This window comes from Somniosus microcephalus, unplaced genomic scaffold, assembly GCF_052327205.1.
Source record: "Somniosus microcephalus isolate GS21.2 unplaced genomic scaffold, FLI_Smic_1.0 unresolved_chr2, whole genome shotgun sequence".
Lineage (NCBI taxonomy): Eukaryota > Metazoa > Chordata > Chondrichthyes > Squaliformes > Somniosidae > Somniosus > Somniosus microcephalus.
The window spans coordinates 8,916,919-8,942,602 of NW_028225180.1; the positions used below are offsets into that span (position 1 = coordinate 8,916,919).

Below are 25,684 nucleotides of genomic sequence, written 5' to 3' on the forward strand. Positions count from 1 at the left end.
CAGGCGATTCGTCCTGTCATGAATTAATCAGCAGGGATTATCGCAATCCAGCTGGTAACAGAAAGCCGAAGGAGAAATATATATTACACAGCGAGCGACACAGAGAGAGATAGAGAGAGAGGGAAGGGTGGAAGAGGAGAGGGGCAGCTCGTTCATTTTGTCCGTTCCATCTACGTTGTAAGCTAAGAGGATTTAAGGGGTTGCCAAAATGAGTGGACGACAGAGGGAGGGAGGGAGAGGCGGTGAGGGAGAGTCTCGCCAGTTCTCGGGAGCTGAGGGAGTCCATGTTCCTACTTGTGAAGAATGAGGGGGCGATGAGTAGCTCAAGCAACCAGTCTGGCCCCAAGAGGGGCCAGCCAGCCAATCAGAAGAAAGCGGTCAAAGGGCAGAAGAGTTCAGAGGGCGGCGGCGGGCCTAGGCCCGGCCAGAAGCCTGCGGAGCGGCCCGTTGGCCAGAAGGCCTCGGGCTCGCTTGGCGAGCGGCCCCCGGAGAACGAGAGGGGGGAGGGGAGTGGGGGGGTGGGTCCCCGGGGGGAGGGGAGCCGGGGGGTTGGCCCCCACCACCCCCCCCACCCCCGGACCAGCCGCTGGCCCTCGGCCTGGCCCAGGGAGGGCACGGGGAGCCAGGAACTCCACTCCAGCGAGGACGAGGCCTCGGGCCCCGCGGAGGGGACGGCGGAGCCTCCCGAGGAGTCCCGGGGAGATGTGGTAGGCGGGAAGGCTCCCGGGAAAGAGGCCGAGGTAGAGGCCAACAAACCGGGCCCTGCCGACAAGGCCGGGGGGCCTCCCAGGGGTGCAGGGCCTTCGGAGACGCCTGGGCCGAGTACGTCAGTGGAGGGAGAGAGGCCTCCGCTGCAGGAGCTGTACCCCATCTTGGATTCCGCGTTCGGGCAGGTGAGTGATCATCTAATCTCCACTTCCTTCCTGGAGCGCTAAACCGGAAGTTCGCGATTTCTCCCCCAGCGTCCTTAACAGGTGCATAAACCAGACACAATCTGAAAACGAGTCACATAAGGAATTATGGGCGAAAAAATGAGTCGCGCCCCCTTTGGGGCTACTTTTAACGCCACGGCGACCAAAATTGAGTGGTAGCTCCCCAAAAGGGAGGCGGCACGCTACTGGAAGATCCCCGCCTCCCTCTTGGGGCGCTGCGAGGGAATATCGCGGAGCTACGTGCCGCGGCATTGCAGGCCTTCCTGCCCTTCCTAACGGGGAGGGGGCCTTGCGCAGCACCACCCGGTGCCCAGCTGGGCCACCGGGGATCGGAGTGCTGGCAGAAGAGCCCGGCACTCGAGAGGAGTGTCAGGAGGCCGGGGACGGCAGCGGAACCAGGTGCTGGCAGGTGGCCAGCAACAAAAATGGCTGCCCGGCACCTCACCTTTAAATAGCGCCGGCCCGGCCGCAGGTAGGCCCCCCTGACCTCGTCGGACATAGCGTCCGGCGGTAAGTCAGGGGGAAATACCGAAGATCGCGGCCGGGGCGTGAGCGGGGCGCTGCGCACGGCAATGACATCATCGCCGGCGGCGCAGCGCCGCGGGGCGCTAACGGTTACCACCGCCGCTAACCTCCCGCTGAATTTCGCGGGACGCCTTGGGGGCGCCGCGCCCTGGCACTAGTTGCTTTGCGGGAGGCGCAAAGCAAACAAATTTCCCCCCCCCCATGTCCTTACAATGGTGTTCAGTTCTGGTCACCACACTTTAGGAAGGATGTGAAGGCCCTCGAGAGGGTGCAGAGGAGATTTACCAGAATGGTTCCGGGGATGGGAGATCTTAGCTACAAGGACAGGTTGGAGAAGCCGGATTTGTTTTCATTACAGCAAAGGAGGTTGAGGGGTGATTTGATCGAGGTGTACAAGATTATGTCGGGTTTGGATAGGCTAGACGGGGAAAGGCTGTTCCCACTAGTTGATGGTACAAGGACTAGGGGACACAGGTTTAAGGTTTTGGGCAAGAGATACAGGGGGGATGTGAGGAAAAACCTTTTTACGCAGCGAGTGGTGAGGACCTGGAACTCGCTGCCGACGGAAGTGGTGGAAGCGGAGACACTCAATGTTTTCAAGGGGAGACTGGATAGGCACTTGAGGGAAATAAACTTGCAGGGCTACGGGGATAGAGCGGGGGAATGGGACTGACCGGATTGCTCTACAGAGAGCCGGCACCGACTCGATGGGCCGAATGGCCTCCTTCTGTGCCGTTGTGACTCTATTAAGGCAGTTTTGGTCGCCTTATCTGAGGAAGGATGTTCTTGCCATGGAGGGAGTGCAGCGAAGATTCACCAGACTGATACCTGGGATGGCAGGAATGACGTATGAGGAGAGATTGGGTCGATTGGGCTTATACTTGCTGGAGTTTAGAAGAATGAGAGGGGATCTCATTGAAAGTTATAAAATTCTAACAGGACTGGACAGACTAGATGCAGGAAGGATGTTCCCGATGGTCGGGGAGTCCAGAACCAGGGGTCACAGTCTAAGGATAAGGGGTAAGCCATTTAGGACAGAAATGAGGAGGAATTTCTTCACCCAGAGAGTGGTGAACCTGTGGAATTCTCTACCACAGAAGGCAGTGGAGGCCAATTCATTAAATATATTCAAGAAGGAGTTAGATATATTTCTTAAGGCTAAAGGGATCAAGGGATATGAGGAGAAGGCAGGGACAGGGTACTGAATTTGGATGATCAGCCATGATCGCATTGAATGGCGGAGCAGGCTCGAGGGGCCGAATGGCCTACTCCTGCTCCTATCTTCTAGGTTTCTATGTGACCAAAAGCTTGGGCAGGTTTTAAGGAGCGCCTCAAAGGAGGAGAGAGAGAGAGAGAGAGAGAGAGAGAGGGGCGGAGAGGAATTGTGGAGGAGCAGAGAGATTTGGGAGTCGGTGTACACAAGTCAGTTGGAGGAAGTGGACAAGTACAAAAATAATCAAAAATGCGAATGGAATGTTGTCCTTTATTTCAAAAGGGCTGGAATACAAAGGGGTGGAAGATACGTTACAGCTTATCTCTCTTCTTCTTAAGCAGTCCCTCGGGGCCGAGAATGACTTGCTTCCACATTAAAAATGAGTTCTCAGGTGACTGATGAGTCCAATGCGGGACCTACAGTCTCTGTCACAGTTGGGGCAGACGGTGGTTGAAGGGGTGGGTGGGTGGGGTGCTTGGGTTGACGTGCGCTCCTTGCGCTGTTTGCGCTTGCTCCCGGTGAAGAGACTCGAGGTGTTCGGCGCCTTCCCGGATGCTTCTCCTCCACTTTGTGCGGTCTTGGGCCAGGGATTCCCAGGTGTCAGTGGGGATGTTGCGCTTTTTCCAAGGAGGCTTTGAGGGTGTCCTTGAAGCGTTTCCTCTGCCCACCTGGGGCTCTCTTGCCGTGTCGGAGCTCCGAGTAGAGCGCTTGTTTTGGGAGTCTCGTATCGGGCGTGCGGACAATGTGACCCGTCCATCGGAGCTGATCGAGCGTGGTCAGAGCTTCGATGCTGGGGATGTTGGCCTGAGCGATGAACACTGATGTTGGTGCGCCACTTTCCATACCTCGGGAGCCTACTGTCAACAAGGGCAGACGTCGACGACGAAGTCCAACACCGCCTTCAGTGTGCCAGTGCAGCCATCGGTCGCCTGAGGAAGAGAGTGTTTGAAGACCAGGACCTCAAACCCGGCACTACGCTCATGGTCTACAGAGCAGCAGTGATACCCGCCCTGCTGTATGCCTCAGAGACATGGACCATGTACAGCAGGCACCTCAAAGCACTGGAGAGTTACCACCAACGCTGGCTCCGCAAGATCCTGCAAATCCATTGGCAGTTACAGTTTATACAGAGCTGTGGTCCGATCACATCTGGAGTATCTCCATACAATAGCAAAATCCTGCGGATGCTGGAAATCTGAAATAACAGCAGAAAATGCTGGAGACACTCAGCAGGCCAGGCAGCATCCGTGGAGAGAGAAACAGAGTTAACGTTTCCGGTCGAAGACCCTTCGTCAGAACTGGAAAAAAAGCAGGGAAAGGGACAGATTTTTAAGCAAGTGTAGGGGCTGGGAAATGGGGGAGGGGATGAAAGAACAAAAGGGAAGGTCTGTGATAGGATGGAAGGCCCACAAGGCAGCTGTCCTTCATTCTGCCAGCACAATTCACACTCCATCTAGAGCCATCCTTTGTTTCATAGCCTGTCCCATTACTGTAATGATCAATAACATGTCATTCTGCAGTGGTACACTAGATGGAGCCGTAGAGCTGTATAGAGCTGTATATTTAGTTGTATGTGTTTAAGACTACACTACCCACGATGCACTAGGCTACCCGGAAGGCAGTAGTCAAGATGGCTGCCTGCACACAGAAGCACACATGCTGAATCTCTACAGATGCTGTACCTAGAGAACGTGTACTGAATAAATGTCTAGCTAGAAGCTAGCTGTTCATAATAAGAATGTCTAGTTATTAATGAACATAACAATTACCATCTCCTCTCGCCTTGAATATCTCTTCAGGTCTCTTAACCTCTTCCGCCTTCCATCCTATCACAGACCTTCCCTTTTGTTCTTTCATTCCCCTGTACAACTGCAGCAAGACATCCTTGCTCCTGTACTTGAATCCTCTCGCTACGAAGGCCAATAAAGTCCTGTAAACCCAGAGTCCAAGAGTCCTTCATTGGGGAGACCAAACGCAGATTGGGCGACCGCTTTGCTGAACACCTCCGTTCAGTCCGTCAGGGTGACCCCGAGCTTCTGGTCGCCAGTCACTTTAATTCTCCGCTCCACTCCCACCCTGACCTCTCTGTGTCCTCGGCCTCTTACACTGTTCCAACGAAGCTCAACGTAAGCTCGAAGAACATTGATGGCCGGCGCAGACACGATGGGCCGAAGGTCCTCCTTTCTGTGCTGTGTAACTCTACGACTCTATAACAGCGGCTCATCTTTCAATCAGGCACTTTACAGCCTTCTGGGCTCAACACCGAGTTCAGTAATTTCAGACTATAACCCCTGCCCCCATTTTGCAGGCTGTATGGTTTTGCCATCCCCCCATTTGCAACATAACGGCCCAGAAATTCGGGTCGGGGGCTTCCCGCGGGTGCAAGCCCCCGATCTGCACTTACCTTGTGCGCCGGCCGTTGAGCTGTGGGCCCCCGTGGAATTCCGATCCTGGGCCTGGTCCAGCTGCCGGCGTGCAGTACTTGCGTATCCCAGGGGCGCAGTTAGTTTGATGCGTCCCCTGGGATCACGTGGGCCATGGGGAGCCAAGGAAGTGCTGTCAAACTTAGGAATACTACGGGCCCCTTCTTCTTACAAAGCATCACTAAATCTTCAAATAAATAAAAAAATACATGACATTTTTAAAATAAACTATAAATTAAATGAAATAACTATTTCAAACAATAATTTAAATTTCTGAAAAAAATAATTTTATTTTCTAACGGGACTAAAAATAAACTTACCTTGCTTTAAAGTATTTAAAAATAATAAACCTGTGGAAAAAATGTTTAAATTTTAATTAATTCACCACTTACCTTGTAAAAAGCAGGACTTACGCCTGCTTTTTATATGTGTAACTTCTGCAGACTTACCCTCCCGGGAAAACCTGTAAAAAAAAACGTAAGTTCGATGCGCACGCGCTGCCTCCCCCGCGCACGCGTTTGACCTCTGATCCCCTGCTTTCAGGGGAACGGAAGTGCCGGTTTCCCGCGCATGCGCAGTGCATGCAGGAAACCAGCACTTCCATTGGGCCTACGGATGAGTACCCCGTGCGTACTCGCCCGTGGAGATCCGAATTTCTGGGCCTTTATCTTTCCTGCCTCCAGCCTTAGCACAGAATGTTTCTAAAGTTCCTTCCTCCCCTCTCCACCTGCTTAAAATCTGTTGCATCTCCAGCTTTTTCCAGTTCTGAGGAAGGGTCCCAGACCTGAAACGTTAACTCTTGTTTCTCTCTCCACGGATGCTGCCTGGCCTGCTGAGTGTTTCCAGTATTTTCTGTTGTTATTTCTGGAGTAACTCCGTTCAGTTCTGGGCACCGCACCTGAGGAAGGATATTTCGGCTTTGGATGGGATGCAGCGCCGATTCACCAGGCTGACACCGGGGGGCTAGAAGGGTTAATAAACGAGGACAGGTTGTACAGACTAGGCTGGTATTCCATCGAGTATAGAAGATTAAAGGGTAGTCGAATCAAGGTGTTTAAGATGATTAAATGAGCTGATAGGGGAGATAGAGAGAAATGATTTCCTCTGGTGGGGAGGGGGAGGGGGTGCAATCCAGAACAAAGCGGGCCATTCAGCCCTTAAAATTAGAGCCAGGCTTCCTGACATCACCCCTCAAGCCTGTTACCATAGGAACAGGAGGAAGCCATTCAGCCCCCTCAAACAGGCTCGAGGGGTTGAATGGCCTCCTCCTGTTCCTGTGTAACAGGCTCGAGGGAGCTGAATGGGCCTCCTCCTGTTCCTGTGTAACAGGCTCGAGGGAGCTGAATGGGCCTCCTCCTGTTCCTGTGTAACAGGCTCGAGGGAGCTGAATGGGCCTCCTCCTGTTCCTATAGTAACAGGCTCGAGGGCTGAATGGCCTCCTCCTGTTCCTATGGTAACAGGCTTGAGGGGGCTGAATGGCCTCCTCCTGTTCCTATGTAACAGACTCAAGGGACTGAATGGCCTCCTCCTGTTCCTATGGTAACAGGCTTGAGGGGTGATGTCAGGAAGCCTGGCTCTAATTTTAAGGGCTGAATGGCCCCCTTGTTCATTGAGGGGTGATGTCAGGAAGCACTTCACACAAAGGGTAGTGGAAATCTGGAACTCTCTCCCCCAAAAGGCTGTGGAGGCTGGGGGTGCAAGTGAAATTTTGTTGGGTATGGGTATCAAGGGATATGGAGCAAAGGCAGGACAATGGAGTTAGGACACAGCTCAGGCATAATCTAACTGAATGGTGGAACAGGCTCGCGGGGCTGAATGGGCCTCCTCCTGTTCCTGTGTAACAGGCTCGAGGGGCTGAATGGGCCTCCTCCTGTTCCTGTGTAACAGGCTCGAGGGGCTGAATGGGCCTCCTCCTGTTCCTGTGTAACAGGCTCGAGGGGCTGAATGGGCCTCCTCCTGTTCCTGTGTAACAGGCTCGAGGGGCTGAATGGGCCTCCTCCTGTTCCTGTGTAACAGGCTCGAGGGGCTGAATGGGCCTCCTCCTGTTCCTGTGTAACAGGCTCGAGGGGCTGAATGGGCCTCCTCCTGTTCCTGTGTAACAGGCTCGAGGGGCTGAATGGGCCTCCTCCTGTTCCTGTGTAACAGGCTCGAGGGGCTGAATGGCCTCCTCCTGTTCCTGTGTAACAGGCCCGAGGGCTGAATGGCCTCCTCCTGTTCCTGTGTAACAGGCTCGAGGGGCTGAATGGGCCTCCTCCTGTTCCTGTGTAACAGGCTCAAGGAGCTGAATGGCCTCCACCTGTTCCTGTGTAACAGGCTCGAGGGGCTGAATGGCCTCCTCCTGTTCCTGTGTAACAGACTCGAGGGGCTGAATGGGCCTCCTCCTGTTCCTGAGTAAAAGGCTCGAGGGGCTGAATGGGCCTCCTCCTGTTCCTGTGTAACAGGCTCGAGGGGCTGAATGGGCCTCCTCCTGTTCCTGTGTAACACTCTCTCGGAGCTGAATGGGCCTCCTCCTGTTCCTGTGTAACAGGCTCGAGCTGGCTGAATGGCCTCCTCCTGTTCCTGTGTAACAGGCTCGAGGGGGCTGAATGGCCTCCTCCTGTTCCTGTGTAACAGGCTCGAGGGGGCTGAATGGCCTCCTCCTGTTCCTGTGTAACAGGCTCGAGCTGGATGAATGGCCTCCTCCTGTTCCTGTGTAACAGGCTCGAGGAGCTGAATGGGCCTCCTCCTGTTCCTGTGTAACAGGCTCGAGGGGCTGAATGGCCTCCTCCTGTTCCTGTGTAACAGGCTCGAGGGGGCTGAATGGCCTCTTCCTGTTCCTATACTACAGACTCGAGGGGGCTGAATGGGCCTCCTCCTGTTCCTATGTAACAGACTCGAGGGGGCTGAATGGGCCTCCTCCTGTTCCTTTGTAACAGACTCGAGGGGGCTGAATGGGCCTCCTCCTGTTCCTTTGTAACAGACTCGAGGGGGCTGAATGGGCCTCCTCCTGTTCCTTTGCTCCCATGAGAGGTTTAGGGAGGGAATTCCAGAGCTTATGTCCTGGACGGCAGAAAGCACGGCCGCCAATGGTGGGTGCGATCAGCTAGCTCAGCACTAGGCCGGGAATGGAGCCTGGGCCTTTCCTGCCGTGTGTGGGTGGGGCTCAGTACCACACACCGGGTGTGAGATCGGCTACGGAGAAGAAGAGGAGGAGGAGGAGGAGGAGAGATGAGACAGCCTGGAGCCAGAGCCTTTAGACCGTGTCTGAACTACTAAACAAAATGGACTGACTGAGAGAATTTAAAGGGATTACAGCGAGCCAGCCAGAGGATAAACCGCCCCTTTAACAATCGAGCTTGCAGAAATCCTGATGTCGGATTACACCATGGGAACAAGGAGGTGCTCCCGCTACATTAGACTGACAGAAGGTTGGCGGGGGGGGGGAGCGGAGAGGCAGAGGGAAGGGGGCAGGGCGATTTCCATCCCACGACCCTCCCCCCACCCCCACCACACCCAACCGCAAACCGTCCGCCATTTTGCTTTGGGCATCCCCTGGGATGGCAGTCTCGCAATTGCTTCCCCGGGAAAGCAGCTGGCTGGAGGCTTGATAGGAGCATCTCCTCAGCACATCCCGAAGTGAGATTTAGAGGTGCCCACGGGCGGAAAGCGTGCACAAGTCCTGTACCGGCATACCTGCAGCGCTTAAAGGGCTGCAGCAGTCCCTTTCAAAAGTACCGCAATTGGTAAGGAGGGAGTGAGGCCGTTCTTGGCCCCATGAAAAAATAGTGCTTCCCTGCAAATCCACCCACACCCGCCCCATCCTTACGCATCTCATTGCTCCCAACCCACGGTGTCTGACAAATTTGCCACCCTCCCTGCCCCACGATTGTCTCTCCTCCCCCCTCCCTTTAACAGAACAATCAAGCTCCCCACACCTCCAGACCAATGGAAGCACTGACTTGAAAATCGACCTCAGTCCTTCTCCACTTTATACCCAGAGTCAGCATCAAGCGCTCCCAGGGCAGGTACAGCACGGGTTAGATACAGTGTAGAGATCTCTCTACATTACCCTGACAGTATGTCCCCACTTTATACCCAGTGTTAGCATCGAGCGCTCCCAGGACAGGTACAGCACGGATTAGATGCAGTGTAGAGCTCCCTCTACATGACCGTGACAGTGTGTCGCCACTTTATACCCAGTGTCAGCATTGAGCGCTCCCAGGGCAGGTACAGCACGGGTTAGATACAGTGTAGAGCTCCCTCTACATTACCCGGACAGTGTGTCCCTCACTTTATACCCAGTGTCAGCATCGAGCGCTCCCAGGGCAGGTACAGCACGGGTTAGATACAGTGTAGTCCTCCCTCTACATTACCCTGACAGTGTGTCCCCACTTTATACCCAGTGTCAGCATCGAGCGCTCCCAGGGCAGGTACAGCATGGGTTAGATACAGTGTAGTCCTCCCTCTACATTACCCTGACAGTGTGTCCCCACTTTATACCCAGTGTCAGTATCGAGCGCTCCCAGAGCAGGTACAGCACGGGTTATATACAGTGTAGAGCTCCATCGACATTACCCTGACAGTGTGTCCCCACTTTATACCCAGTGTCAGCATCGAGCGCTCCCAGGGCAGGTACAGCATTGGTTAGATACAGTGTAGAGCTCCCTCTACATTACCCTGACAGTGTGTCCCCCACTTTATACCCAGTGTCAGCACCGAGCGCTCCCAGGGCAGGTACAGCACGGGTTAGATACAGTGTAGAGCTCCCTCTACATTACCCTGACAGTGTCCCCACTTTATACCCAGTGTCAGCATCGAGTGCTCCCGGGGCAGGTACAGCACGGGTTAGATACAGTGTAGAGCTCCCTCTACATTACCCTGACAGTGTGTCCCCCACTTTATACCCAGTGTCAGCATCGAGCGCTCCCAGGGCAGGTACAGCATGGGTTAGATACAGTGTAGAGCTCCCTCTACATTACCCTGACAGTGTGTCCCCACTTTATACCCAGTGTCAGCATCGAGTGCTCCCAGGGCAGGTACAGCACGGGTTAGATACAGTGTAAAGCTCCCTCTACATTACCCTGACAGTGTGTCCCCCACTTTATACGCAGTGTCAGCATCGAGCGCTCCCAGGGCAGGTACAGCACGGGTTAGATACAGTGTAGAGCTCCCTCTACATTACCCTGACAGTGTGTCCCCACTTTATACCCAGTGTCAGCATCGAGCGCTCCCAGGGCAGGTACAGCACGGGTTAGATACAGTGTAGAGCTCCCTCTACATTACCCTGACAGTGTGTCCCCACTTTATACCCAGTGTCAGCATCGAGCGCTCCCAGTGCAGGTACAGCACGGGTTAGATACAGTGTAGAGCTCCCTCTACATTACCCTGACTGTGTGTCCCCACTTTATACCCAGTGTCAGCATCGAGCGCTCCCAGGGCAGGTACAGCACGGGTTAGATACAGTGTAGAGCTCCCTCTACATTACCCTGACAGTGTGTCCCCACTTTATACCCAGTGTCAGCATCGAGCGCTCCCAGGGCAGGTACAGCACGGGTTAGATACAGTGTAGAGCTCCCTCTACATTACCCTGACAGTGTGTCCCCCACTTTATACCCAGTGTCAGCATCGAGCGCTCCCAGGGCAGGTACAGCACGGGTTAGATACAGTGTAGAGCTCCCTCTACATTACCCTGACAGTGTGTCCCCACTTTATACGCAGTGTCAGCATCGAGCACTCCCAGGGCAGGTACAGCACGGGTTAGATACAGTGTAGAGCTCCCTCTACATTACCCTGACAGTGTGTCCCCCACTTTATACGCAGTGTCAGCATCGAGCACTCCCAGGGCAGGTACAGCACGGGTTAGATACAGTGTAGAGCTCTCTCTACATTACCCTGACAGTGTGTCCCCCCACTTTATACAGTGTCAGCATCGAGCGCTCCCAGGGCAGGTACAGCACGGCTTAGATACAGTGTAGAGCTCCCTCTACATTACCCTGACAGTGTGTCCCCACTTTATACCCAGTGTCAGCATCGAGCGCTCCCAGGGCAGGTACAGCATGGGTTAGATACATTGTAGAGCTCCCTCTACATTACCCTGACAGTGTGTCGCCACTTTATACCCAGTGCCAGCATCAAGCACTCCCACGGCAGGTACAGCATTGGTTAGATACTGTGTAAAGCTCCCTCTACATTACCCTGACAGTGTGTCCCCACTTTATACCCAGTGTCAGCATCGAGCGCTCCCAGGGCAGGTACAGCACGGGTTAGATACAGTGTAGAGCTCCCTCTACATTAACCTGACAGTGTGTCCCCACTTTATACCCAGTGTCTGCATCGAGCGTTCCCAGGACAGGTACAGCACGGGTTAGATACAGTGTAGAGCTCCCTCTACATTACTCTGACAGTGTCCCCCCCACTTTATACCCAGTGTCAGCATCGAGCGATCCCAGGGCAGGTACAGCACGGGTTAGATACAGTGTAGAGCTCCCTCTACATTACCCTGACAGTGTGTCCCCACTTTATACACAGTGTCAGCATCGAGCGCTCCCAGGGCAGGTACAGCACGGGTTAGATACAGTATAGAGCTCCCTCTACATTACCCTGACAGTGTGTCCCCACTTTATACACAGTGTCAGCATCGAGCACTCCCAGGGCAGGTACAGCACGGGTTAGCTACAGTGTAGAGCTCCCTCTACATTACCCTGACAGTGTGTCCCCACTTTATACCCAGTGTCAGCATCGAGCACTCCCAGGGCAGGTACAGCACGGGTTAGATACAGTGTAGAGCTCCCTCCACATTACCCTGACAGTGTGTCCCCACTTTGCACCCAGTGTCAGCATCGAGCACTCCCAGGGCAGGTACAGCACCGGTTAGATACAGTGTAGATCTCCCTCTACATTCCCCTGACAGTGTGTCCCCACTTTATACCCAGTGTTAGCATCGAGCGCTCCCAGGGCAGGTACAGCACGGGTTAGATACAGTGTAAAGCTCCCTCTACATGACCCTGACAGTGTGTCCCCACTTTATCCCCAGTGTCAGCATCGAGCACTCCCAGGGCAGGTACAGCACGGGTTAGATACAGTGTAGAGCTCCCTCTACATTACCCTGACAGTGTGTCCCCCACTTTATACCCAGTGTCAGCATCGAGCGCTCCCAGGGCAGGTACAGCACGGGTTAGATACAGTGTAGAGCTCCCTCTACATTACCCTGACAGTGTGTCCCCACTTTATCCCCAGTGTCAGCATCGAGCACTCCCAGGGCAGGTACAGCACGGGTTAGATACAGTGTAGAGCTCCCTCTACATTACCCTGACAGTGTGTCCCCACTTTATCCCCAGTGTCAGCATCGAGCACTCCCAGAGCAGGTACAGCACGGGTTATATACAGTGTAGAGCTCCATCTACATTACCCTGACAGTGTGTCCACACTTTATACCCAGTGTCAGCACCGAGCGCTCCCAGGGCAGGTACAGCATTGGTTAGATACAGTGTAAAGCTCCCTCTACATTACCCTGACAGAGTGTGCCCCACTTTATACCCAGTGTCAGCATCGAGCGCTCCAAGGGCAGGTACAGCATGGGTTAGATACAGTGTAGAGCTCCCTCTACATTACCCTGACAGTGTGTCCCCACTTTATACCCAGTCTCAGCATCAAGCGCTCCCAGGACAGGTACAGCACGGGTTAGATACAGTGAAGAGCTCCCTCTACATTACTCTGACAGTGTGTCCCCCACTTTATACCCACTGTCTGCATTGAGCGCTCCCAGGGCAGGTACAGCATTGGTTAGATACAGTGTAAAGCTCCCTCTACATTACCCTGACAGAGTGTCCCCCACTTTATACCCAGTGTCAGCATCGAGCGCTCCCAAGACAGGTACAGCACGGGTTAGATACAGTGAAGAGCTCCCTCTACATTACTCTGACAGTGTGTCCCCCACTTTATACCCAGTGTCAGCATCGAGCGCTCCCAGGGCAGGTACAGCACGGGTTAGATACAGTGTAGCGTTCCCTCTACATTACCCTGATAGTGTGTCCCCCACTTTATACCCAGTGTCAGCATCGAAAGCTCCCAGGGCAGGTGCAGCACAGGTTAGATACGGTGTGGAGCTCCCTGTACATTACCTGGACAGTGTGTCCCCCACTTTATACCCAGTGTCAGCATCGAGCGCTCCCAGGGCAGGTACAGCACGGGTTAGATACTGTATAGAGCACCCTCTATATTACCCTGACAGTGTGTCCCCACTTTATACCCAGTGTCAGCATCGAGCACTCCCAGGGCAGGTACAGCACGGGTTAGATACAGTGTAGAGCTCCCTCTACATTACCCTGACAGTGTGTCCCCACTTTATACCCAGTGTCTGCATCGAGCACTCCCAGGGCAGGTACAGCACGGGTTAGATACAGTGTAGAGCTCCCTCTACATTACCCTGACAGTGTGTCCCCACTTTATACCCAGTGTCAGCATCGAGCGCTCCCAGGGCAGGTACAGCACAGGTTAGATACAGTGTAGAGCTCCCTCTACATTACCCTGACAGTGTGTCCCCCGCTTTATACCCAGTGTCAGCATCGAGCGCTCCCAGGGCAGGTACAGCACGGGTTAGATACAGTGTAGAGCTCCCTCTACATTACCCTGACAGTGTGTCCCCACTTTATCCCCAGTGTCAGCATCGAGCACTCCCAGGGCAGGTACAGCACGGGTTAGATACAGTGTAGAGCTCCCTCTACATTACCCTGACAGTGTGTCCCCCACTTTATACCCAGTGTCAGCATCAAGAACTCCCAGGGCAGGTACAGCACGGGTTAGATACAGTGTAGAGCTCCCTCTACATTACCCTGACAGTGTGTCCCCACTTTATCCCCAGTGTCAGCATCGAGCACTCCCAGGGCAGGTACAGCACGGGTTAGATACAGTGTAGAGCTCCCTCTACATTACCCTGACAGTGTGTCCCCCACTTTATACCCAGTGTCAGCATCGAGCGCTCCCAGGGCAGGTACAGCACGGGTTAGATACAGTGTAGAGCTCCCTCTACATTACCCTGACAGTGTGTCCCCACTTTATCCCCAGTGTCAGCATCGAGCACTCCCAGAGCAGGTACAGCACGGGTTATATACAGTGTAGAGCTCCATCTACATTACCCTGACAGTGTGTCCACACTTTATACCCAGTGTCAGCACCGAGCGCTCCCAGGGCAGGTACAGCATGGGTTAGATACAGTGTAGAGCTCCCTCTACATTACCCTGACAGTGTGTCCCCCACTTTATACCCAGTGTCAGCATCGAGCGCTCCCAGGGCAGGTACAGCATTGGTTAGATACAGTGTAGAGCTCCCTCTACATTACCCTGACAGTGTGTCCCCCACTTTATACCCAGTGTCAGCATCGAGCGCTCCAAGGGCAGGTACAGCATGGGTTAGATACAGTGTAGAGCTCCCTCTACATTACCCTGACAGTGTGTCCCCACTTTATACCCAGTCTCAGCATCGAGCGCTCCCAGGACAGGTACAGCACGGGTTAGATACAGTGAAGAGCTCCCTCTACATTACTCTGACAGTGTGTCCCCCACTTTATACCCACTGTCTGCATTGAGCGCTCCCAGGGCAGGTACAGCATTGGTTAGATACAGTGTAAAGCTCCCTCTACATTACCCTGACAGAGTGTCCCCCACTTTATACCCAGTGTCAGCATCGAGCGCTCCCAAGACAGGTACAGCACGGGTTAGATACAGTGAAGAGCTCCCTCTACATTACTCTGACAGTGTGTCCCCCACTTTATACCCAGTGTCAGCATCGAGCGCTCCCAGGGCAGGTACAGCACGGGTTAGATACAGTGTAGCGTTCCCTCTACATTACCCTGATAGTGTGTCCCCCACTTTATACCCAGTGTCAGCATCGAAAGCTCCCAGGGCAGGTACAGCACGGGTTAGATACAGTGTGGAGCTCCCTGTACATTACCTGGACAGTGTGTCCCCCACTTTATACCCAGTGTCTGCATCGAGCGCTCCCAAGGCAGCTACAGCACGGGTTAGATACAGTGTAGAGCTCCCTCTACATTACCCTGACAGTGTCTCCCCACTTTATACCCAGTGTCTGCATCGAGCGCTCCCAGGGCAGGTCCAGCATGGGTTAGATACAGTGTAGAGCTCCCTCTACATCACCCTGACAGTGTGTCCCCCACTTTATACCCAGTGTCTGCATCGAGCGCTCCCAAGGCAGGTACAGCACGGGTTAGATACAGTGTAGAGCTCTCTCTACATTACCCTGACAGTGTGTCCCCACTTTATACCCAGTGTCTGCATCGAGCGCTCCCAGGGCAGGTACAGCACGGGTTAGATACAGTGTAGAGCTCCCTCGACATTACCCTGACAGTGTGTCCCCCACTTTATACCCAGTGTCAGCATCGAGCACTCCCAGAGCAGGTACAGCACGGGTTAGATACAGTGTAGAGCTCCCTCCACATTACCCTGACAGTGTGTCCCCACTTTATACCCAGTGTCAGCATCGAGCGCTCCCAGGGCAGGTACAGCACGGGTTAGATACAGTGTAGAGCTCCCTCTACATTACCCTGACAGTGTGTCCCCACTTTATACCCAGTGTCAGCATCGAGTGCTCCCAGGGCAGGTACAGCGCGGGTTAGATACAGTGTAGAGCTCCCTCTACATTACCCTGACAGTGTGTCCCCCACTTTATACCCAGTGTCAGCATCGAGCACTCCCAGGGCAAATACAGCAGGGGTTAGATACAGTGTAGAGCTCCCTCTACATTACCCTGACAGTGTGTCCCCCACTTTATACCCAGTGTCAGCATCGAGCGCTCCCAGGGCAGGTACAGCACGGGTTAGATACAGTGTAGAGCTCCATCTACATTACCCTGACAGTGTGTCCCCACTTTATCCCCAGTGTCAGCATCGAGCACTCCCAGGGCAGGTACAGCACGGGTTAGATACAGTGTAGAGCTCCCTCTACATTACCCTGACAGTGTGTCCCCCACTTTATACCCAGTGTCAGCATCGAGCGCTCCCAGGGCAGGTACAGCACGGGTTAGATACAGTGTAGAGCTCCCTCTACATTACCCTGACAGTGTGTCCCCACTTTATACCCAGTGTCAGCATCGAGCGCTCCCAGGGCAGGTACAGCACGGGTTAGATACAGTGTAGAGCTCCCTCTACATTACCCTGACAGTGTGTCCCCACTTTATCCCCAGTGTCAGCATCGAGCACTCCCAGAGCAGGTACAGCACGGGTTATATACAGTGTAGAGCTCCATCTACATTACCCTGACAGTGTGTCCACACTTTATACCCAGTGTCAGCACCGAGCGCTCCCAGGGCAGGTACAGCATTGGTTAGATACAGTGTAAAGCTCCCTCTACATTACCCTGACAGAGTGTCCCCCACTTTATACCCAGTGTCAGCATCGAGCGCTCCAAGGGCAGGTACAGCATGGGTTAGATACAGTGTAGAGCTCCCTCTACATTACCCTGACAGTGTGTCCCCACTTTATACCCAGTCTCAGCATCGAGCGCTCCCAGGACAGGTACAGCACGGGTTAGATACAGTGAAGAGCTCCCTCTACATTACTCTGACAGTGTGTCCCCCACTTTATACCCACTGTCTGCATTGAGCGCTCCCAGGGCAGGTACAGCATTGGTTAGATACAGTGTAAAGCTCCCTCTACATTACCCTGACAGAGTGTCCCCCACTTTATACCCAGTGTCAGCATCGAGCGCTCCCAAGACAGGTACAGCACGGGTTAGATACAGTGAAGAGCTCCCTCTACATTACTCTGACAGTGTGTCCCCCACTTTATACCCAGTGTCAGCATCGAGCGCTCCCAGGGCAGGTACAGCACGGGTTAGATACAGTGTAGCGTTCCCTCTACATTACCCTGATAGTGTGTCCCCCACTTTATACCCAGTGTCAGCATCGAAAGCTCCCAGGGCAGGTACAGCACGGGTTAGATACAGTGTAGAGCTCCCTGTACATTACCTGGACAGTGTGTCCCCCACTTTATACCCAGTGTCAGCATCGAGCGCTCCCAGGGCAGGTACAGCACGGGTTAGATACTGTATAGAGCACCCTCTACATTACCCTGACAGTGTGTCCCCACTTTATACCCAGTGTCAGCATCGAGCACTCCCAGGGCAGGTACAGCATTGGTTTGATACAGTGTAAAGCTCCCTCTACATTACCCTGACAGTGTGTCCCCCACTTTATACCCAGTGTCAGCATCGAGCGCTCCCAGGGCAGGTCCAGCACGGGTTAGATACAGTGTAGAGCTCCCTCTACATTATCCTGTCAGTGTGTCCCCCACTTTATACCCAGTGTCTGCATCGAGCGCTCCCAAGGCAGGTACAGCACGGGTTAGATACAGTGTAGAGCTCTCTCTACATTACCCTGACAGTGTGTCCCCACTTTATACCCAGTGTCAGCATCGAGCACTCCCAGGGCAGGTACAGCACGGGTTAGATACAGTGTAGAGCTCCCTCTACATTACCCTGACAGTGTGTCTCCACTTTATACCCAGTGTCAGCATCGAGCACTCCCAAGGCAGGTACAGCATTGGTTAGATACAGTGTAAAGCTCCCTCTACATTACCCTGACAGTGTGTCCCCCACTTTATACCCAGTGTCAGCATCGAGCACTCCCAGGGCAGGTACAGCATGGGTTAGATACAGTGTAGAGCTCCCTCTACATTACCCTGACAGTGTGTCCCCACTTTATACCCAGTGTCAGCATCGAGCGCTCCCAGGGCAGGTACAGCACAGGTTAGATACAGTGTAGAGCTCCCTCTACATTACACTGACAGTGTGTCCCCACTTTATACCCAGTGTCAGCATCGAGCGCTCCCAGGGCAGGTACAGCATGGGTTAGATACAGTGTAGAGCTCCCTCTACATTCCCCTGACAGTGTTTCCCCCACTTTATACCCAGTGTCACGATTGAGAGCTCCCAGGGCAGTTGCAGCACGGGTTAGATACAGTGTAGAGCTCCCTCTACATTCCCCTGACAGTGTTTCCCCCACTTTATACCCAGTGTCACGATTGAGAGCTCCCAGGGCAGGTACAGCACGGGTTAGATACAGTGTAGAGCTCCCTCTACATTCCCCTGACAGTGTTTCCCCCACTTTATACCCAGTGTCACGATTGAGAGCTCCCAGGACAGGTACAGCACGGGTTAGATACAGTGTAGAGCTCCCTCGACATTACCCTGACAGTGTGTCCCCCACTTTATACCCAGTGTCAGCATCGAGCGCTCCCAGGACAGGTACAGCACGGGTTAGATACAGTGTAGAGCTCCCTCTACATTACCCTGACAGTGTGTCCCCACACTTTATACCCAGTGTCAGCATCGAGCGCACCCAGGGCAGGTACAGCATGTAAAGTCTGTGGGTTGTATAGCGAAGTAATACACAGACTACAAGAGTAACTTAAACAGGACTTTACTATTCGAAGGTCAGGGCGAATCTGCCCAATAAATTCTGCCACAGCACTTATATACCGGTGTGGTCACCGTCGGTATTACAGTATACAGCAGCCAGGATAAAGTAGTGCCATACCTAAAATAGTTCTCTTAAAGGTGGACGGTTACATACAATAGTTCTCTTAAAGGTAGAACAGTTACATACACTACAATCCTTCCTTTTTGGCTTACAACATACTTATTCCCCATTAAACATAACCTCCTAACATATATCCAACTTTATGTTAAAACAGTTCACAGATGTAATCTCTGCGGAAACAGTTCACAGATTCAGTCTCTGCGGGAAACAGTTCATAGATTTAGTCTCTGCGGGAAACAGTTCACAGATTCAATCTCGGTGGATGCGCCTTCCGTGCTTCTTGACTCGGTCCTGACAACGCCTCAGTGGTGCAGCAGTTCCCCGTGGTGTAGTCGGTTCACGTTGCTGGAGTGACTCATCCAATAGTCCTTCACTGGACATAACAGCTTGAACTTCCGTCCTTCTGAACCAGCATTGTTGGCTTGTAAAACTTGAGTACCTTGGGAAGTTTTCTACTTCCAAACTGATTTGGCTCCGTTCGCAGGGACCCCGTGCGTGATGTAATAGTGATGATGATTGTCCAGATGATCATCATCTTCTGCTTCATCTTTTCCTTTTCTGTGGTTCAGATGGTTATCATCTTCTGCTTCGTCTTTTCCTTTTCTGCTTCTTGGAGACACTCAGGGCTCCATTGTCAGCTGCCAGCTGCCTGCACAGTTCCTCCCGTAGTAGCGCCACCATCTCCCGATGTTCCTTAGACTTTTTGTGATTCATAGAAACATAGAGATAGGAACAGGAGTAGGCCATTCGGCCCTTCGAGCCTGCTCCGCCATTCAATGAGATCATAGCTGATCTTACCAGTTCAGTACCCCGTCCCCGCCTTTTCTCCGTAACCCTTAATCCCCTTAGCCTTCAGAAATATATCCAATTCTCTCTTGAAAATATTTATTGAATTAGCCTTCGCAGCCCTCTGTGGCAGGGAATTCCACAGGCTCACCACTCTTTGAGTGAAGAAATTCTTCCTCATCTCTGTTTTAAATGATTTGCCCGCTATTTTTAGACTGTGGCCCCTGGTTCTGTGCTCCCCGGCCATTGGAAACATTCTCTCTGAATTCAGCCTGTCCAGGCCTGCCATAATTTTATATGTTTCGATGAGATCCCCTCTCAATCTTCTAAACTCCAGTGAGTACAAGCCCAAACTATTTAATCTCTCTTCGTAGGTCATTCCCGCCATTCCAGGTATCAGCCTGGTGAATCGCCGTTGCACTCTTTCCATGGCAAGAACATCCTTCCGCAGATGGGGCGACCAAAACTGTACACAATACTCCAGATGCGGTCTCACCAGCACCTTGTACAGCTGTAGTAAGGTATCCCTATTCCTATACTCGAACCCCCTTGATATGAAGGCCAACATACCATTTGCCTTCTTAATCGCCTGTTGCACCTGCATGCTCTCCTTCAGTGACTGGTGCACAAGAACACCCAGGTCCCTCTGCACTTCCCCATCTCCCAATCTATTGCCATTTAGATAATAATCTACCCTCCTGTTTTTACCCCCAAAGTGGATAACCTCGCATTTATCCACATTATAGTGCATCTGCCACGTATCCGCCCATTCCCCCAACCTGTCCAAATCGCACTGTAGCCTCCTGACATCCTCATCAAGGTTTCTGCACTTTGGGAGTTTTCATCACAAGCTGGGCAGAACAGGTCCTCGTAATATTCGGTGTCGCTCAACAGGTCATGGTAATATTCGGTGTCGTCCTGAGCTAAGCCAGCGGGAGGGTCTTCTATTTCCTCCTTGCCCAGCTGAACGTTAGCCGACTTTTGTTCTAAATCCCGACATCTGTCCTGAAGAGACTTCATCATGCGTTCAGCTTCATCCCGCTTTTTCTGGGCTTCCTGCAAGTCTTTTACTAATGACCTCATTTGTGATTTCAATACTTCAACTTCATTCGGAGATTGATTGATCGGACCATTCAATCCCTCTACTGAAGTAGCTGTTTCAGCATTCTGTTGTTCTGCATTGACGTGAGGCAGCGTACTTTCGGCATCTAAGAGCGGTTCTGCTGCAGTCTTCTCAGTCTGTGTTGCCACCTCAGCTATTTCAATAACCTTTGAGAGTTCCGAACCCCTTTTCTTTGAAGATTGAGGCTCGTGTTCAAGTTTTTCCCATTTCAGGGTCTTGTCCCTCAGCATATGAAGAAGTTGGCTGACTGTTAACTCTTCTGCCATCATCCGTTTCCCATTAGCTGCAGGGCTGTTTATAAACTTGCCCTGGGGCTCCTTTGCTGTTTCTACTTTGCCATCATCCGCAGCCTCCACCATTCGAATTTCCACAAATGAATCGTCCGGTGATGCTGCACCCAACTTCAGTAGGAGCTCGGAAGTCATGTCGACCAAATCAGCCTTTTCTGCCTGCAACCTGCTAACAAGCGCCTTCAGTTGCTGCACATCTTGTTCCACCAGATTAGAGCACGCACCTTCAGAAACCGAATCAGCTTTGATTCGTTTGGCCTCCTCTCGCAGACGGTTTGTGTGCTCCTGCTCCCTTTTCTCCCTCAGCTGCTTCTGTTGTCTTTCCAGATTCTCCCATTCGGTGTCATAGAACTTTTTCATTGCTTTCATCTCTTGTTCAAGACGGCAACTCAATTGCTCTAATTGCTGTCATAATTTGAAATAAGTTTGAGTTCGAGCTCGGTGTTCCTCAGTAATGTATATGTCTGTAAACTGAACAGACTCAGAATTCTCTGTCAAACTATGTTGTTGTTGTTCAGTGGAGTTCTGTTCTGAAACTTTGTTCTCCTCTGGAGCATAAGCCTTTATGCACGCCTTCGTTTTTCCAACCTTAGTCAGCAAGTCCATTTTAGCCTTGTCTTTCATACTTGGGCTGGACTTATCGTCATCCGTTTCAGAGTCTGAGCTGATTGTCCGCACCGAGTCCTCACTCGTTATTGCTTTTAGGTAGTGCCATTCCATGTCTATTTTCTTGATCCACTCCCGTCCTAGAAGTGGTGGTCCTCCCTCAGGTAGTACGTATAAGTCCATTCCTGGGTGTTCTTTGCCCCTGTCTCTCACCTTGACTCTTATCTTTCCCATGGGGTATACTTTATGCCCCATGTATGTCTGCAATACGAACTTGGTATCTCTCAAGGGTATATGGGAGAATAGCCGGTTGTAATCCCTTCGATTTATGACTGATAGGGCTGATCCAGTGTCCAACTCCATTTTTACTTGGACTCCGGCTATTTTTAGCATGACCCAGATAGTTTGTAGGTCAGCTTTCTTACTCACATTGTGAATTCTCAGACTACCCAGTTCCTGGCCGTTTGGGTCTGAATCCGAATTCGGTTCATCTGAACTCTTCTCAGCCACCTTGTGTACTTTGTTGTACTTTCCCTGTGATGGCTTTTTTTGGTTGTTGGTCTTCTTTCCTGACCGGCATAGCTATGTGACCCAGTTTGCCACATTTTCTACATTCCTGGTTTTTAAACCAGCATTGGTTCTGATCGTGTGTTGTCTTCCCACAACGATAACATTTCGTTGTACCCGAAGTAATTTGATCCACACTGAGTACCGCTGCCTTTAGCTGCATTTCCGCAGTTCCTTTCGCTGCGGCTTCGTGTGATGCTGCAATAAGAACAGCCCTCTCAAGTGTAAGGTCGTTCTCTTCGAGCAGTCGCTTTTGCGTTCCTTCCTTCGACAACCCGCACACGAACTTGTCTCGCAATGCCTCTGTCAGATTTCCTCCAAACTGGCAGTATTTCGCTAGCCTACGCAGTTCGACCAAGTATTCCGCGTTGCTTTCCTCTTTCCGTTGCGTTCTCGCATAAAATTTGAATCGTTCCGCCAACATCAGCGGTGTGGGGTTCAAGTGATCCTTCAGAACAGCAACAATATTATCGAAAGTCTGATCCGCCGGTTTAGCTGGTGATAGAAGATGCTTCAATAACCCGTATGTCTTCGCGCCCATCGAGTTTAGCAAGGTTATAGCTTTATCATCATCTTCTATTTTATTGGCCTCACAATATATCTTGATACGTTCTACGTACGTGGCCCAATCTTCCACCTCGGCATCGAAGTTGTTGATGTTACCATGCTTAGGCATCTTCACTATCTCTCACTATCTTTCTGCGAAACAACAGGATTTCTCTTTAACTTTTTCTTTTTTTTTTTCAAAAATGGCGGTTTCCCGCGCTTGTCTTCTTCCCCCCTACTGGCAAAATGACGGTTTCCCGCTCCTGACTTCTTCCTCTGGTGGGAGGGGTAAGCTTTGCCCTCGGGCGACGACCGCTGGTTTACGGGGTTTGTAGCCTGTGCGCCGGCTTCAGTTTATTCTGAAGCGCGCGCTAGAAAAGCCGATCGCGTTCCTTGTTCCCCCCCCCTTCTTCTTTTCGGCAGGGGCAACCGGCGCTGGGGACAACCAGTTGGCGTCGGACAGATCCAGCTCCTGGTCCTTCACGGCAGCTGCTGCAAGTCGCTGGCCGGAACCTCGCTCGGTCTCTCTCTCGGGCTCTGTCTCTCCCGCTCGCGCGGCTCTCGCTCGCTCTCTCTCGGGCTCTGTCTCTCCCGCTCGCGCGGCTCTCGCTCGCTCTCTCTCGGGCTCTGTCTCTCCCGCTCGCTCGGCTCTCGCTCGCTCTCTCTCGGGCTCTGTCTCTCCCGCTCGCGCGGCTCTCCCTCAGCGGCTTTAAACGCCTCTCCCAGACCTCCCGCAGTCCGGTCCTTTCCTCCCCGGCTGCGGCTGATTCTTCGCGGGTTATTTAGTTATTTATTTATTTATTGCCTCCGCGCCTTATGATCCCGGTCGCAGCGCCTCGCGGCCTCGGTAGGTGCCCGGCCTTTTTCGCTCCAATCGCGCCTCCCAGCCCTCTCGCAGTCCGGTGCTTTCCTCCCCGGCTGCGGCTGAGTTCTCCGTGGCTTATTTATGTTTATATCTTCCCGCGCCTTACGATCCCGGTCGCAGCGCCTCGTGGTTGCGGTAGTTGTCTGGCCTTTTTCGCCGTCGCGGTCTAGTCGTCTCACGACGCTCCCCAGCCCGCTTGTACCGCGGCTTCTGCTCCACGCTGCCCCAGTTTCAGCGCCTCTGGGCCCGACTTCTGTCCGGCTCCTTTCCCCCTCGACCGTGGTCGAGTGCACCGCCCTTATCCTCCGTTTATTTGTTTCTATTTTCCCTTTACTCACAGTCACCGTGGCCGACTTGCTTCTCGTGTTGATCGGCTCACTCACCACCGTGGCAGAAGGGACAATCCGTGCCTGTTGCTGATGGAAGACTTCGTGTTTGAAATCTTCCTCCTTTCTTGGTCTGCAGACTCGAGTTTTCTCTCAGCAAAACGACGAGGGCGGGTGCCTCTTCTCGACGCTCATTTACTTCTTCAGAAGTATTGTTGCCGCAGGGTAAGATCGAACTCGTCGCCACTGTAAAGTCTGTGGGTTGTATAGCGAAGTAATACACAGACTACAAGAGTAACTTTAACAGGACTTTACTATTCGAAGGTCAGGGCGAACCTGCCCAATAAATTCTGCCACAGCACTTATATACCGGTGTGGTCACCGTCGGTATTACAGTATACAGCAGCCAGGATAAAGTAGTGCCACACCTAAAATAGTTCTCTTAAAGGTGGACGGTTACATACAATAGTTCTCTTAAAGGTAGAACAGTTACATACACTACACAGCACAGTTTGGATACAGTGTAGATCTCCCTCTACATTACCCTGACAGTGTGTCCCCACTTTATACCCAGTGTCAGCATCGAGAGCTCCCAGGGCAGGTACAGCACGGGTTAGATACAGTGTAGAGCACCCTCTACATTACCCTGACAGTGTGTCCCCACTTTATACCCAGTGTCAGCATCGAGCACTCCCAGGGCAGGTGCAGCATGGGTTAGATACAGTGTAGAGCTCCCTCTACATTACCCTGACAGTGTGTCCCCACTTTATACCCAGTGTCAGCATCGAGCACTCCCAGGGCAGGTGCAGCATGGGTTAGATACAGTGTAGAGCTCCCTCTACATTACCCTGACAGTGTGTCCCCACTTTATACCCAGTGCCAGCATCGAGCGCTCCCAGGGCAGGTACAGCACGGGTTAGATACAGTGTAGAGCTCCCTCTATATTACCCTGACAGTGTGTCCCCACTTTATACCCAGTGTCAGCATCGAGTGCTCCCAGGGCAGGTACAGCATGGGTTAGATACAGTGTAGAGCTCCCTCTAAATTATCCTGACAGTGTGTCCCCCACTTTATACCCAGTGTCAGCATCGAGCACTCCCAGGGCAGGTACAGCACAGGTTAGATACAGTGTAGAGCTCCCTCTACATCACCCTGACAGTGTGTCCCCACTTTATACCCAGTGTCAGCATCGAGCGCTCCCAGGGCAGGTACAGCACGGGTTAGATACAGTGTAGAGCTCCCTCTACATTACCCTGACAGTGTGTCCCCACTTTATACCCAGTGTCAGCATCGAGCGCTCCCAGGGCAGGTACAGCATGGGTTAGCTACAGTGTAGAGCTCCCTCTACATTCCCCTGACAGTGTGTCCCCACTTTATACCCAGTGTCAGCATCGAGCACTCCCAGGGCAGGTACAGCACGGGTTAGATACAGTGTAGAGCTCCCTCTACATTACCCTGACAGTGTCTCCCCACTTTATACCCAGTGTCAGCATCGAGCGCTCCCAGGGCAGGTACAGCACGGGTTAGATACAGTGTAGAGCTCCCTCTACATTACCCTGACAGTGTGTCCCCACTTTATACAGTGTCAGTATCGAGCGCTCCCAGGGCAGGTACAGCACGGGTTAGATACAGTGTAGAGCTCCCTCTACATTACCCTGACAGTGTGTCCCCACTTTATACAGTGTCAGTATCGAGCGCTCCCAGGGCAGGTACAGCACGGGTTAGATACAGTGTAGAGCTCCCTCTACATTACCCTGACAGTGTGTCCCCACTTTATACGCAGTGTCAGCATCGAGCACTCCCAGGGCAGGTACAGCACGGGTTAGATACAGTGTAGAGCTCCCTCTACATTACCCTGACAGTGTGTCCCCACTTTATACAGTGTCAGTATCGAGCGCTCCCAGGGCAGGTACAGCACGGGTTAGATACAGTGTAGAGCTCCCTCTACATTA

The 25,684-nt window shown here is 52.7% G+C and overlaps 1 protein-coding gene across 1 annotated transcript in view; it reads left to right on the top strand.

The window, feature by feature from the left end:
- The first annotated feature begins 314 nt into the window (after positions 1 to 314).
- Positions 315 to 25,684, top strand: part of LOC147092078 (calcium-binding protein 2-like) — a 79,190-nt gene continuing 53,820 nt past the window's right edge. The window contains exon 1 of the mRNA XM_085976421.1: positions 315 to 518. Coding sequence (XP_085832547.1) covers positions 315 to 518 — 204 coding nt within the window. The remainder of the gene's footprint in view (positions 519 to 25,684) is intronic.